This window comes from Canis aureus, chromosome 14 (assembly GCF_053574225.1).
Source record: "Canis aureus isolate CA01 chromosome 14, VMU_Caureus_v.1.0, whole genome shotgun sequence".
Taxonomy (NCBI): domain Eukaryota; kingdom Metazoa; phylum Chordata; class Mammalia; order Carnivora; family Canidae; genus Canis; species Canis aureus.
Window position 1 is genome coordinate 20,784,049 of NC_135624.1, and position 15,845 is coordinate 20,799,893.

The 15,845-nt window shown below is 39.5% G+C and overlaps 1 protein-coding gene across 10 annotated transcripts in view; it reads right to left on the reverse strand.

The window, feature by feature from the left end:
* Positions 1–15,845, reverse strand: part of SAMD12 (sterile alpha motif domain containing 12) — a 378,174-nt gene that overhangs the window by 203,136 nt on the left and 159,193 nt on the right. For 9 of the 10 annotated variants that reach the window (XR_013351652.1, XR_013351653.1, XR_013351651.1 and 6 more), the window contains exon 3: positions 14,099–14,228. Coding sequence is in view for 7 of the 10 variants with exons in the window: in XM_077847043.1 (XP_077703169.1) it covers positions 14,099–14,228 (130 nt within the window). In the remaining 3 variants the exon portion in view is untranslated. The remainder of the gene's footprint in view (positions 1–14,098; positions 14,229–15,845) is intronic. The other variant, XM_077847042.1, reaches the window with a different exon arrangement.

The window sequence follows — 15,845 nt, forward strand, 5'->3', positions numbered from 1 at the left end:
CGAGCACGTAAAAAGGGCTAAATGATGGGAGTAAAGAAGGCAAAACTTGCCTTGGACTGGAGCAAAAAATGCAGCCTGAGGTGTCAGGAGCTGAGTACTGCCATCTACTGGCCACGACGTCTGGGTCAATTTTCTTCACTTCCCTGAGCTTTAGGTTCCTCATCTGAAGAGAGACTCACACTTAGATCAACAGGGTTCTGAAGATAATGTATTGGAAATATCACTCTATACATTTCAGGTGTGATATGAATGTCACTGGGAAAACTTCTTACAAGTGAAACAACCTGAGATTCTAGGGATATCCGCAGAATAGTTAACAACGTGAATGCAGGAAATTGCTTAGAGAAACAAAGTGGCTCCCTGTTTACGTTCTATAGCAGTACTTTTTGCCAGTACCCAGTCATCGCTGTATCCTTTGCCCTGTAGCCTTCTACATTTGTTGGGAGAGAGGCTAGTCTTTGACTTGAACTTCATGGGAGCATATTTTGCAAAAACAGAGGTAACTATCTTGTGCCCCTTTTTCTATGTGCTCAGCTGAACATCTCTGTGAATGTACTGCCAAATGGCAGATGTGAGGCTAAGATCCTTCTGGAATGACTACAGCAATCCCATCTTTTCCCCTCTAGATATACTCACCGTCCTCTGAAAGATTTATAAAGGAGGACACTGTGGCAACATGCGACCTTTCGAAACTGCTCACACTATGTTCTCTTCCCAGAAGGAATTCTAATGTCCTCTTTGCCTTGTGCTGCCTGCCGCGTACCAATCACGGGGGAAAGACACTGAAAATTTAATGAATTTAAGAAAAGCTGTGCAAGCTTCTCTTTTGGAGGAGCCTTGGGGAAGAGGGAAGCAGACATAAAGAAAACATTCAAAGAAATTACACTGTCCCCAAGGGTGGCATCTATAGAGGACAGTGACAGGGATTTGGAGATGTATTATTTTTCTAGTGCTCATTTACCTACCGGGCTGGTTTCACTACTGCTACTGGCCATAACCAGGGCAAAGGTGCAGGGATAAGATCAATATCAGAGGTAAAAATGCTAGAAAAAGAAAACTGTGATTCCACCACACAAGTAAGAGTATAGGAGGGACATAGCCAGGGAAGGGAGGGTGGGTGTTAAAAAGAGAAGCATGTGGAACCAGAAACACACTTCATCTGAAAAGCATAAGTACATACATCTGGATAATAACAGCCAAAGAAAATATTTTACATTTAGCTAATAAAGAAATGTATTTGCCATATATTTTTAAGTAGAAAAGAGAAAATATATTTGGGTATAGGGAGGAAGAAGTTGGGATGGGATCTACAAACCATAGCCTCTGGGTCAAATCTATCCTGCTGCCCGTTTTTATAAATAAAGTTTTATTGGAACACAGCCACCTCATTCATTTACATACACGGGTGGAATCCAGTAGTTAAGACAAAGACCACATGGCCTGCAAAGCCAAATGGCACTATATGGTCCTTTATAAAAAAAGGTTGCCAACTCTGGGCTAGAAGAATCCACTGCACAGTTTTAGCTGTGTCAGCCTGAGGAAGTCATAACCTCTGTGTCTCAGCTTCCCCATATATGAAGTAAAGGGTAATGCATCTTGGAGTTTTCTTGAGGATTAAATGAGTTAATGTAAAAAAACACTATTTACTGTTGTGCCTGGCACATTAGGAAACGGTCAAAAACATTCTACTTACTACCTACTTCCTTATAAACCAGATACATTATTCCACTTATTAGGTTAAACCTAATGAAACTGCCACTTTGTTGGTGAAAATTGGTCAGTATTGGCAATTTTATATGGCTCAATGTAACCATATGTCACCACTCACTGTTTTCATTTCTCCCATGTAAGTTGTAATCTCTGAGAGAGTGTCAATGTCATTAAGGCAGTTTGGGGTTAGCTAATTTGCCATGAATAGCTGAGAAAAAAAAAAATCTAACACTGTTGTACCCAAATCCAGACAATATGGATGTCTGAAACAATAATGCTGTATTTGTATTATGCTTTGTTACTTTGAAACACTAGCAAATTAGCACTAAATGTATGTATGGTGTGACAGGTTCTGTGTTCCTGTCCTGCTGCCACAAATAGAAGCTTTTCAGATAAAAGATCTTCTTCCCATCCTCCAAAATAACACTTGTCTCTTGAATTTCAGCAGGCCCAGCAAGCTTCCACAACACTGTGACAATCACTCTTGGCACTGAGCAGAAATCCAGACACAGCCTGCCACAACATCTGTGGGAAGACCTGCTTGAAGGGAAGATGGGACTCTGGATCCTACAAAACTTCAAGAGTCTGTCATTCAAGTGCACTTAAAGATGGCATTTTGAGGCTTAGTACAGATCCAACATAGGAGTTCTTAAAAAAAAAAAAAAATCAAATGGGGCTCCTCCAAGAATGAGACAGGAAGACAGACTTGAACATCAATGGAACATAATTATGAGAAGCTGCAGATAGAAAAGTATAGGATGAGCTTCATGAAGAGGAGGCAAATCAGGAAACTGAAAGACTAATCAAGTATTCTTATCAACGGAAATGGAGAAGGGCTTTAAGTTCAGTACTAAGCCTATCAAAGGAAGAACAAACTCAATTTAATCCAATCAACACTTATTAAATGCCTATTTTACGCCAGGCACTGGGTTAGCACAGCTAGAAATAGTAAGATAAACCAGATGCTATTTCTACCCTACAGGAGTTTCTGGGCTGGTTGGTGGAAGGAAGATAAATATGTAACCAAATAATGTTAATATAATGTGATCAGTGTTCTAAATACTAACAATAGCGGTTATACATGCACAGCAAAAAATGTAAAGGAAATACAGATGGAAAAATTAAGTTTGCTTGGAAAGGCCCAGGGAGGGTAGGGAAGAGAAATAATTGGAGGTGGACCTCACGAATTACTCACAGTTCAGTAGGCAGACAGTGGGGGCAAGAAGGAGAGAGGTCTGCTACAGTTTCGGGATAGGATGGACACAAGGAATGGCTGCAAACCAAGCTGAGGAATGTTTATGAAAAGTCTCATACGCTCAGCTTAAGAATCTGGATTTTATCCAGGAGGCATTTAGTCTTTTTAAGAGATCTGGTCAAGTCTGATTTAAAGAGACAAAAGGAAAGATGCTTTCCCAGAGAGCCATGAAGTAGGGTCATAGGAGACTGTTTGGGCAGAGACTAAGAAAATCTAGACCACAGGGAGTGCAGAAGGAGTAGCAAGGAGGGGACATACTGGGGAGAGCAGGCCTTCAAACTGGAATGTAAAAGTGGGAGCAGAAACTCTGAAGACTCAGACGAAAAAGAGAGATGAACAGAATTCTGGCGTGGAAGGAGGGAGGGTCACACAGGCAGAGAGAAGAGCAAGGTTAGGAGATCGGCCTTGGGAGAGATAATATCTCTTCCTCAGAGACATAAAAGAAACCAATAAGAAGGGGGTAAAAATAGAGGTAATACTGCAGGGAGGAATTTAAGAAGATTTATCACCATTGGTGCCTCCTCAGAAATGAAAGGGGAAAGGGATGGGGCTCTGTGGAAAAGGAGCTGGGTGGGAACCACCGTTGGAGGCTGGGAAAATGGAAAAGCCAGAGATCCATAAAAGTGATAATCCAACAGATCCTGACCCAGGATCCACTTGGGCTAACAACTCACACATTGCTGATCTCTCTCATGCACACATTCCATTTTTTCCAAGAGTAGGTATTCTGAGCTTGTCAGTTCATTCATCATTGGTGATGCTATTATCTCTGATAGGTGGTGAATGACATCCAAAAGAGGAAAATTTAGTTTCCTTAGTCTGACACTCAGAGCCTCTTCTAATGTAGCCCTCAGTCTACTCTCTGATCTATCTCCACCTCCATCACTTACTACTCTTCAGGTTCAGAAACCCAAATGCTTTCAGGCTCAGGCACATAACCCCAGTGTGAGAAGAGGCAGGGTCTGATACAATAGGGGGTGGTGAGGTCTGTGGATTAAAAGCTGTTACATTTTCTTGCTCTCTAGGATCAAACAAAATACATAAATACAACTTGGTATTTCAAGGACTTTCTCTTTTAAATTACTACATGGGACAAATCCAGCCTCCTCCAAGAAGACTTCCCAATCAATCAGACTCCTATATAGGAGTTCCTTCTCAAGTCTCCTTTGGTGCTTACCCGCATTTTCTTTTTCATCACTCACTTGTACTTAAAAGATGCTATCTTTCATTGCACAGAGGTCAGGATGCGAGCTTTGGATTCAGATGGCCCTGGGTTAAAACCCTGACTTTGCCATTTTTAGGTTTCAAGGCCATAAACAAGAGACTTTTGTTTTATAAGAATCACTTTCCCCATTTGTAAATTGGAAATAATAATAATAGTATCATATAGGGTTATTGTGACAATAAAATTAAATAATGTATGCACAGTACTTACTGGAGTGCTCAGCATGCAAACACTCAAATATTTTTTTAAAATATGAGTTTTCTGCAACCATATATTAAACAATGAAACAAAACTATACACACATGCATTTATATAATTCTTTCCCATTTGAAAAGTGATTTCTACACTCCCCTTTGCTTCTTATAAACCTATGTATGGAGTCCATACAATCACAGATCAATAATAATAACTAGTAGCAACCTTGTAAGATACATTTTATTTTTGAGAAAGGGAAACCGAGACTCAGGGAGGTGAAATACACTCTGCCAAGGCCACACACAGTGAATAATCAGTGGAAGGGATTCTATCATGGGTTTCCACGGGCCAGGCTTTTTCTGACCTTTTGCAACTATCAGAGATAGGAAGTGTGTCAAGAGCAATTAAACACTTAACAGTCACATTACCCCAAGGTTAAGATGGAAATTGAAAAATACATTTAATGAGACTCTGAATGAGGAAGATGAGAGTCCAAACACAATGGCCGAGAATGATCCTGGCCAAGACCTCTTGAGGACAACTGTATTTCATCAAGACAGTGCCACAGAATCTTAAATATAACCAATCCCATGTGTGTGGACTTCCATTTCTTCCATTAACAAATATGGCACCACATCACCATAAGTGATGCCATCTGAAGGAAGTGAGCCATTGTTCCACAGAGCACAATGCCTCTAAAGGGCATGATTCCCAATCTCCCCACTGAGTGTCATGACAGAGGTTCTGTCCAAGCACCCTGGAGCCCTGAAGGATAAGAAATTTGACTTGACAGGATGAGTACACAGTATGTTCATTTTCAAACAGGGATCGGGAGCAAAACCAAGGGAAAAAGATCTCGAATTCTGCAATCTGTCTTTAGTAAACTACATTAAAAAAAAAAAAAAGTAAAAAACAAGATGGAGGTAAAGTCATCGATAAAAAAGGAATGAAATAGACACAGAGGCTAAAAAGTGGACTTATCCAAAAAGATCATGTTTTATGAACTTCGTTTCTCTGACAGAGCAAAAAATTCAGTGTTCAAAGTGAGCAGCAAAAGAAGCTGGATTTTTGGTTACATGTGACAGTCTCATAGGAAATTAGGTGGAATTAGGAGGGGAAAAAAGGAGGAAAAACTGGATCTGGTTGAAAAAAAGAATGAGATTGAGTTTCTGGCTATAAAGCCTTCTGGAATTTGGAGTGGGAAAATAAGTGGAGTGGTGTGCTTTAAAAAAATAAAAGGGAATACCTTGTCCATGTCTGGCTCCACTTTTATCTGTGAGGCAACCTGCTGGACTCTTCCTAAGAATGGTCTCCTATTCTCCCATAGTAATGTGATAATGAGAAGTAACAGTTACTGAGCCCCTACAATGTGTCAGACACTGTTTTAAGTATTTTCTAGATGTTAACTTCTCTCACCTGCCAACAAACCTGTGTGCTAGGTCTTGCTGACGTGAAGTGCTCAGCAACTGTGCTTACCTGGACGTACCCACCACACTCTGAGCCACGCTTCCTCCTATCTGTAACAGCTTGCAAGATGAGCCTCATGCATACACAAAGCCTCCAAGACACAACAGGTATGATTAAAGATCTCGGGGGTTTTCTAAAGCAGGACTGTCTCATTAGTTACAACTTTGATAAGAACACCTGGCTGGCACTGGCATTTCTAAGGTCTCAGAAGCCTTTGGTTTGGGTCTGCTAACAGGTGCTGACCGGGAGAACGAGAAGGATATCTGGCAGGCAAGGGGAGTGCTGGGTAAGGGTGCAGAAAGCTAGCTCCTGACCCCAGCCCTGCATTCCCAGGCCGTGATATGTAGGCAAACCTTTCAAGTCTTATTTCCCAAACTACAGAATCTATAAAAGCAGTGAAGAGTAGGGGTAGATCATCCAAGAAAAAACTGAATCAGGTAGCAAGTAAAAATCCTCACCCTTGTAAGAGTATTCTTGATTATTTAAGTCTACACAATTGGTTAAAAAAAAAATCATTCTAGTTCTTTGATGTACGAAACAAATAGTTCATTTGGTGACAAACTCCCTTATCTTTTCAAGTGTAATATTAAATCAATGTTGTATTTAGAATATCAATTAATGTCCCCTTAAGAGCAGTAGTTTCCTTACACAAGCCTATAAAGTGGCACTGTTCTGTGATGAAAATGAGAGAAATATTTTTCTTAATGTAAAATTTATCATATTTTTTAAATGAGATTTTGTGTGTTAAGATTCCTTTGGTTTATAAAATGTGGTGAGGGTAATTTTTAATTTAAAAGTATGAATGAGTAAAATACTAAGGTGGCAACTATATGCTATTGCAAAAATATCTTCTGAAATTTAACTCATCTGTGAAATCCAAAAGCCTTGGATGCATGAGTGTAGCTCAGACAAGCAGAATCGCAGTAAGACAAGAAAGCTGTTCTTTTTGTCAGCTGTCATCTTCCACCAATTGGTAAAACCATACCTTTCATTACAAGAATGTTCTGCTATCTTCAGGTTATCCTTTGAGTGAAAAATGCATAAAGTGGATTTTCAAACTCAATTTCTTTATATATAACATATATATTTTCTTCTAGTTACATATATTTGTTATGCTATATTAGATTGCATACATTAGATTTATAATAGAGTTGAATATAAAACCACTCTACCTATCTTCATCTTTTTTCTTTTTTTTAAAGATTTATATATTTGAGAGCGTATTATGAATATGCATACACAGGGTTGGGGGAGGGGGAGAGGGCGAATCTCAAGCAGACTCCCCCACTGAGTGCAGAGCCTAACGTCAGCCTCCATCTCACAACCCTGCGATCATGACCTGAGCCAAAACAGGATCGGATGCTTAATGGACTGAGCCACCTAGGTGCCCCTCCCCATCATCCTGAATACAAATGATCCTACACAGCCCGTATGGAAAGACACAGGATGACATTTTCATCTTTTCCTTTTAAAAACACTTTGCCATTTTAGAAAATTTGGAAAGCACACAAGTCTCCAAAAACCAACTATGAGATATAATTTACATACAACACATTTCACACATTTGAGGTGCCAAGTAGATAACTTCTGACAAAGATATAAACCATTTTCATTGCCACAGAAAGTTCCCTTGGTCCTCTTTACCATCTCCCCTCCACATCTCAATTCAAGCAACCACTGATTTGACTGCCATCACTATCAATCACTCTATGTGGAATATAAGAAACAGCACAGAGGATCATAGGGGAAGGGAGGGGAAACTGAATGGGAAGTCATCAGAGAGGGAGAAAAACCGTGAGAGAACCTTAACTACAGGAAACAAACTGAGGGTTGCTGGAGGGGAGGCGAGTGGGGGGATAGAGTAATTGGGTGACAGGCATTAAGGAGAGCACATGATGGGATGAGCACAGAGTGTTATATGCAACTGATAAATCATTGCACACTACATCTGAAATGAAGTATGTAGTTTATGTTGGCTAACTGAATTAAAAAAAAAGAATTTCCATACGACTGAATCACACTGTATATACTCTGACTTTTCACTCAGCACAACTTGAGATTCTTTCCTGTTGCATGTGTCAGTAGTTGGTTCCTTTTTATTGTTGAATAGTGCTTTTGGTAGAAATATAGCACAGTTTGTTTATCCATGCTACTCTGGAGGGACCTAAGGATTGTTTAGAATTTTTGCCTGAGTAACACTCCTTTGGATATTAGTGGACGGGAATTTTTATGAATATATGTTTCCAATTCCCTTGTGTAAATACCCCAGAGCAGAATTGCAGGATCATTTAATAATTGTGTGATTAACCACATAAAAACTTTACAGTTTTTGAATCAGGTGGCATCACATTATACCCAATAACAATGTATGAGACATCTAGTTGCTACACATATTCAGCAACCCAACAACAGTCCACTGGGATGAAGGAAAGGATTGGAGCTGGCAGCAACAATCTGCCCTAGGGGCAGCATCAAGGGCTTTTTGAGGCAAAGGTCTCTCAGTTGGGAACCTAAACAGGATCTGTGGGTGGGTTTCAGTTAAACTACAGCAAAACTTTCTAATACTTAAATTTTTCGCCTATTAATGTGAAAAATCCTACAACAGGGCTTACCCTGGGTAACAATTTTTCTGAAGACCTAAATGACAATCTCTAAAAAGAAATGAAGCTGACAGTCTGATCTCCATTTATACTTTTCATTCAAAACAGTTTTTTTTTTTAATTGACCTCATCAAACCTAGGATGACATCTACAGCCCTTTCTGATATTTAGAAGTCTATTATCCTGAGTCATCAAGACAATTGAATGGAGCACCCCTGGTTTAAGAAAGTTGAGGAGTGTAAAGGTGATATTAGTAAGCTTTTTATTCAAAGGTGTTAAAAAACAATAAATGCTGTTATTGGAAAATTAACTTCTGGGAAATAGGCCCTGATGATGTCAGAAACTTTACTATGCAGATACATATGGCTTGAGGTTCAATAAAAAATGTAGAGCAGTTTATACAAAAGAGAAATGTAACAAAACACAAAACACAAAGACATAGAAAAGGAAAACATGGTATTCAGAAGGAAACCAATAATGAAAAGAAAATGTAGAGATGAAGTGCTGCGGTACTTACATATGCTCAAGTTTTACTTGGCTACACTGGACTCTAATAAGTAGTATACTCACAAGTAGATGACCTAAAGTAACTATTCCACTTCTTTTGATACTTGTTGACCACACACCCCACTGGTCTCTATGGGTAACTTATGTTAACTTATTATGTCTTTATTATAGACAAGGAAGACAATAGCAGAAGGGTAAAGAGGTAGAAGAGCTCAGAGAAAGCAGCACAGAAGGGAATACTGTTAGCAAACACAAAGAACCACAATCCAGAGGTCCGATAAAGATAGAGGTTTCCACTTTATTCAACAGCATAAGCAGAACTGACAAATCCCAGGGTGCTACATCTCAGTAGAATATTTTAAAAAGGGGAATGAGGTACGGAGGGTGGTTGGAGCACAAAAGGAACCAGAAACACTCATTTATTTTGCAGGAGTCCACCGGGAAATACTTCAAATCAATACTGACCATTTGCAGGGGATATTCATATGATAAGTATTTATTCCTGCAGACATCTGGACATCTAAAGAATTCCCATTGCTGGGCCACAAATAAGACTACATGGAAACCTTTTTACATGTTCAAAATGGCTTTTAAAAATATTTTATATTCTGGGGAACACTGAGTGCTTCACCCATAAAAATAAGTCTTTCAAGTTGGCAGGGGTAAGAACCCTTTCCAGATGGAGAACTCAATGCTGAAGGAGGTAAACTCACTTTAGCATAGCAGCCATAGGAACAACACAAGGCACAGCCAGGGGCTGAAATCGCCTCAAACCTGAAAATATTCTTAACTGTGCATAAAAGAGAATCTGAAAGTTGCCTGTAAGCTTACACCTGGCCCCAGTAGAGCTTCCTCATCAACATTCCAAGCCGGCCTCAGAAAGCTGGAGAGAGAATCTTGCAAGCACAGGAAAATAGACAAATTTCTTTCCTTCAAGCCTAATCTGATGATTTAAATCTATCTATCCTAATGCCTCTCAGGTGTTCTCACCATCCTATGCCTTTTAAGAGAGCTTCTGCAGGGAGGTAACACTAGTAGCTTCTCTTCTGATTAAACACATCTGCCACAAAATAGCAGGTGCCTTCTGGACACAATGAAAGTCTCAGAAATTCTAATAGGAAATTTGCAAAAGGTTTTGAATGTTCATATATTGAAACATATCTTAAGTTTTCTTTGACTTTGGAGAAAATGGGAATGTTTGTGTAGAATTTAATGTCCTTCAAAAGGAGGCATAAAAAAGGTTAATATAGTGGATTTGCTGGCTAAAACATAAAAAAAAATTAAGCCACTGATGTTAAAGCAGGAAAATTTTCAAAAAAAAAGGTTAAAATCTGGACTCATCAGATAGAAAAATGAATACATTTAAGTTTTTTTTTTTTTTTTTAAACTCGTTATAAGAAGAAACCAAGAAGAAGTAAAACCAGGACATTACAAAGGAGAATCCAAAAAAGAAACAGCCAATAGAGCAGAGTAAAATGAATATATAAATGGCAGGCAAAATTCACCCTTTCCACAATGGCAAGAAAAGCCAATTGAACCTCTGGGGGACAGAATTTACACACCTACAACAAGGATTATTTTGTATTGCTATCAGTTATCTACAACTCACAGAGTTGTAAAAACAGTTCCGTGGAATTAGATAGCCCCAAATGGTGTGCTATTGATGATGCATAGCTTTTCACAGAAGCATCATTTTTTCCATGCACAGATCGCTGACCGTCTTATTTATTGCTGTATTCCCCCGGTACAGGGTAGATGCTCCATAAATACTCGCTAAATGGATAAATCTCTACTATGTATTAGGAATTAAGCTAGGCCCTTCACGTGTATCCTTCCATTTACTCTCCCAACACCACCCTTTAAAATAATTATTCTCATTTCACTAATGAAAAACTAACTTGTGTGATGTGGTACAGCTATTACTTGTCAAAGGTTGGGGGTGGAGGACAAGCGAGGACAACTCAGGTCTGTGAAAGCCCTTTTCCCCTCTCTTTCCGTTTAATATATGTTCTTTTTATTTGCCATCACTGTACCATCTGCCTCTAAATTAAGGGATTGTTTATAGGTTACACTGGTATAACAAACACACTTGCTTGATGAGCACGATATTGGAGGTTCACGCTCTGAGAAAAATAAATGAACAGCAACACTCAAGAGAATCTAAGCATAAAGTAAGAGACTCATCAACATCTTTTTTGCAACCTTGCAGATAAGCACAGGCTATTTACCAGCCCAGACTACCTCTACTCCTCCACTCTACCTGGGTGCTCATTTCCCAATTTTCAGGATAATAAAGATAGATGAATTCAACACTGTTTATATGTGTTGTTTGTTTTCCTAGAGATCAGAATAGCACTTAGGAGATCTTCATGCTTCCTAGGACCATGAACTACTTTCACAGCAACACTAGGAGGCAGGTACCATCTCCTTTCTGCAAATAAAGAAAGCTGAAGGGTACTAGCAACCTTCACAAAATCACACCATGAAGCTACAGCTCTGGGCTTCAGCCTGGCCCTTGTCACCACCCTCAGCCCTCCACTGTTTTCCAGGGGTGGGTGAAGTTTGCTCTGTCACCACAGATCTTAATTTTTCACAAGCCTCTTTGCCCTGTTTTTCACAGCCTAGCCTCCAAGGGTACAGAGACCCTCACAGCTTCCAGCATCTTGCGGCTGGTAACTGCAGGCTGGAGTTCTATTCTCTGGCCAGTTGGCACTTGTGATCACCTGGGTATTTCACCTTCACCCTTGGAGAGGCAGGGGCCGGAGGACGGGGGAAGAGAGTGGTTTTCCAAGGCCTCAGATAGCTGAATGACAAAGATGTAGGTCAAATGTTAACGTGAAATCCTCCTCTCTGTTCCCTAAACCCCCAATACTATTCTGCTTTCTTTTCTTTCCTGAAAGCAGGCTGCCCTCTTAGAATGAATAGTATTTTCAGACACCATCAGATGAGTCTTGACATGAATAATAGCAAAATGCTAGCATGTAGAAGGTGTCAATAAATGGTCAAATTAGTGGGTCACTTAATATTATTTCACTGTAATCTTCACAACAACTCTTGGGGACAGGTACTATTATTATCTTTGTTTTGGAGATGAGTAGTGAGATTGGGCAACTTATTCAGCTGAAGCAGCTTGCCCAAGATTCCAAGAAGGTTGTGATGTACCTATATCTGTGGTGGTACTTGGTGACCAAATGGGCCATCAAAAGCAATATGACGGCTGTTCAAAACATGTATCTCAGGCCCACAGCCTCTTTCTTCATATCACTTAGCAGAAAGCCTTGGGAAGTGGTACCACGGACTCCGAGCACTGCAGCATAAGACCTTTATTTCTACGGAATGTCATACTCATCCTCTACAAACCAGGATAAATACCTACCCTTCCCTCAAGGGCATCTCACAATTCCCGTTCATAATAAAGAGAACACTACTTTCAAATAAGATCACAAAAAAGCTTTTGCCATTATTCTATCACACAGGCATTAAGAAACATTAAGTACACATTATCAGATGAAGGCGACCATAATCAGCCAAATGGTGACTAACTGATTGATTGCTTTTAGGGGTGGAATAACACACCCTGTATGGGATTTTCTTATATTCTTTAGGGAGGGACTAAGAAAAGAAATTAAACACTTGGAATCTAAACTAAGTTCTGACACTGCCTTCACAATTTTAGGAATTTCATCTAAAAAGCCATTATTTTAGTTGGTGTAGGGGAAGCAAAGTGTGTTCAGGACAATTTTAAGACTTAAGTTATGAGGATTTCATGCTTTGTTAACTCATCTTGAGCTACAGTTGAGTGTGTTCCTTACATATTAAAACACTACCAATTTTGTCAGCAGGGAATCTACGATAAACTTAGCTCACTGTTCTTTTGAATTAGAATCCTTTTTTTCCATAGGTTTTTTTTTTTTTTTTTTTTGGTACAATTCAAATATGTCAAACAGGCATAAAGGGAGCTGCTTTAGTTGACACACCCATCTCAACCCAAAGCGCATCCCCTGTCTCTCTGGCAATCTTTAGCGTACCCTAGGGGCTCCAAGGAACACACTATGAAAACCACCCATTTTGGAAAGAGGCTTGGCATCCACAGTGCTGGGCTACTCAAGAGCAAGTCACTTGCCCACTAAGAGTAATAGTTTTTTCTTAGAAAAAAATCTGGACCAGAATCAGGACTTCTCAGTATGTTTTCCCTCTAAAGCACAGTTTTGGTGCACAGAGCATGTTCTTTAGTCGTATTTTTCATTATGGTGCTTGCATAAGTGGAGGGAGGATGCTACCCATATCCATGCAGACCCTCAGGGCAGGAGCACAGGTGAGGTCTGGGGAAAACGTCCCTGACTTGGATGGGCTTCCATGGTGGCCCCAATGCTCCTGCTCGCCTGCTCTGTTCTCAATGGAGAGACATGATCCTAAGGGCTTCTGCAGTTCATTATACTGTCATTGTTTGTTTTCTTTCTTTCTTTCTTTTTTTTTTAATATTTTATTCACTCATGAGAAATACAGAGAGAGGTGAGGGAAAGACATAAGCAGAGGAGGAAGCAGACTTCCTGTGCGGAGCCTGATGTGGGACTCGATCCCAGGACCCTGGGATCATGGCCTGAGCCAAAGGCAGATGCTCAACCACTAAGCCACCAGGTGCCCATAGTTTCTAAGGGCTTCTTGATCTCTACATATAATATTCAAAGCCCTTTGGATCTAAATGGAATCTTCATTTTTGTTTTGAAGATATTCAGCTCAGGGACAGTAAGTATTATATTCATTTCAGAATTTTCCTATTTTGAAATCTTTCCTACTTAGAACATTTAATACTGATCCTGTAACCCAGCTAATTTGAATGACTTTTTCTTTTTTTCCTCTAGGATTGGTACACACTCATTTTCTCTAGAGTTCCCCAACCCCTTACCCTGATTTCCACATACTTGTCCTGGACAATCAGAATCTATGCTTCTCTGTAGCTGCTTATGCTTATTAAGCAGCATAGCTTGCACGGATCTGCAATCCATCCTCCCCTTTTAAAGTAAACCCATGCCAGAAAATTTCAGCAAGGAGAGGCATTTCATTTTAAGGGTATGGGAAAGGCCACTGTGATGGGGAGAGGAAGAGGGAAGAAAATATTTTGGATACCGCATACTTTACCAGTAATGTCATGCTGTTTGAATGACTCACTGTAGATCTGATACTGATTCGGACAATGTTTCTTCAACCACTTGCAGACATCCTGCTGAGTCCACAGAGCCACTGGTTTTGACAGCTTCACCGTAGCCGACTATAAATGAAGGAAAAGGTCTGTGAATGCCAGCACCATGTCTAGAAAGGTACCACTGTTAGAAGTCCTAGTGTGTGTGGTCAAGGCTACCAGCTGGAATCCTTGAAGATAAGGATCTGGCTGTTTTTCTCCTAACCTCTACAGACCTTCTCCATACCCCTGAAAACCAGAAAAAAAAGGTCTAGGTGGAAAAGACCATAAAAATTATACTTTTTCTCAAGTTATCATCTCTACCAGCAAAAAATCCCCAGGAAGTAGTGTTTTCTGACAAATACTTCAACAACAAGACCATGCTGTTGCTAAGCAATTAATTAAATTTTAGGGGTGAAATAGCTGCCCCCCAGTGGCCATTCTCTGTACTGTAAGAAAGTGTCCATTTCTCCTCCTCTGAGACCTCTAGGGTCTAGTGCAACAGCAGCCCTGACAGGTGCTAATAATTATTTTAGGAATGCATGTTATTGGATTTAGATACCTACATACTAAAGAGTGTAAGATGGCCTGGGAGTGGTCCTGTAAAGTCTAGGAATTATTTATGCCATAGAGGGGAAGCAAAAAAGTCAATTCCATCAGCCCGTGGAGAATGGTAATCAGATAACAGGGTGGCTAAACCTGATGTAGAAGCCAACTCATCAAGGCCTTTTATTGCTTACTAGATCTTTCAGGAGAGGTTTATGAAACAAAACAGAGGTGCAGAGGACCCAGCCTTTGACAGATGGCAGGTTACAAATTCATTCATTAATTAACATGCATCAGCTCTGTGCCAGATGCTGGTCTTCCTCATGGATCCCAGCAACTTAGCTGACGCAAGATGAAAGCTTATTTATAATTTTTTTTTTATCACTCCAGGTCAGTGTTTGTCAACAAAATAGGATTATAATATCAAAAATTCTTTAAAGGATGTTGGCTGGCACATAGACCTGGCCTTAAATATCACTGACCTTCTTATTAGAGATCATTTGCTTTTACTTCTCTTTCAGTCTTTCAGGTTAAGAAGACAGCCCCAATTTTGTATGACTGTGATTTAATATCTTTCAAACACCTGCTAACATTTTGACAATGAGGGCTTGCTTCAGTCTTACGATCTTCATCAGAAAGCAACAAACCTAACAACTGTTCAATTTTATATTAGTTATATTTAAGGTTAATTTTGTTTTACAGTAAATAAATTATGGTAAAAAATAAAATTTTTAGTAATATCTAGTTCGTTTTAAAAACAAATTTGTTCAAAAACGATCAATTTATTTATTTTTATTAGATTTTATTTAAATTCAACTTGCCAACATATAGTATAACACTCAGTGCTCATCCCATCAAGTGCTCTCCTTAGTCATCCACTCACCTCACCCCCCCATCCTCCTCCCCTTCCGCAACCCTCTGTTTGTAAGAATGGTCAATTTAAAAAAAATGAAGGGAACAGTAGGAGAGATGGTAAAATAATAATAGACATGACATGCACAATTTACATTTGTGAAACATAGTGCTCAGGTGGTTCTTTGCTTTGTTAGTATATTTCCATTTGTACGGTTCTTTGGACTATGGCTTACAAAATCATCACAATATTTTTACTTTATGCTGTGAATTTTTTTCACTCTGTGATAGATGATTTTATACATGTAT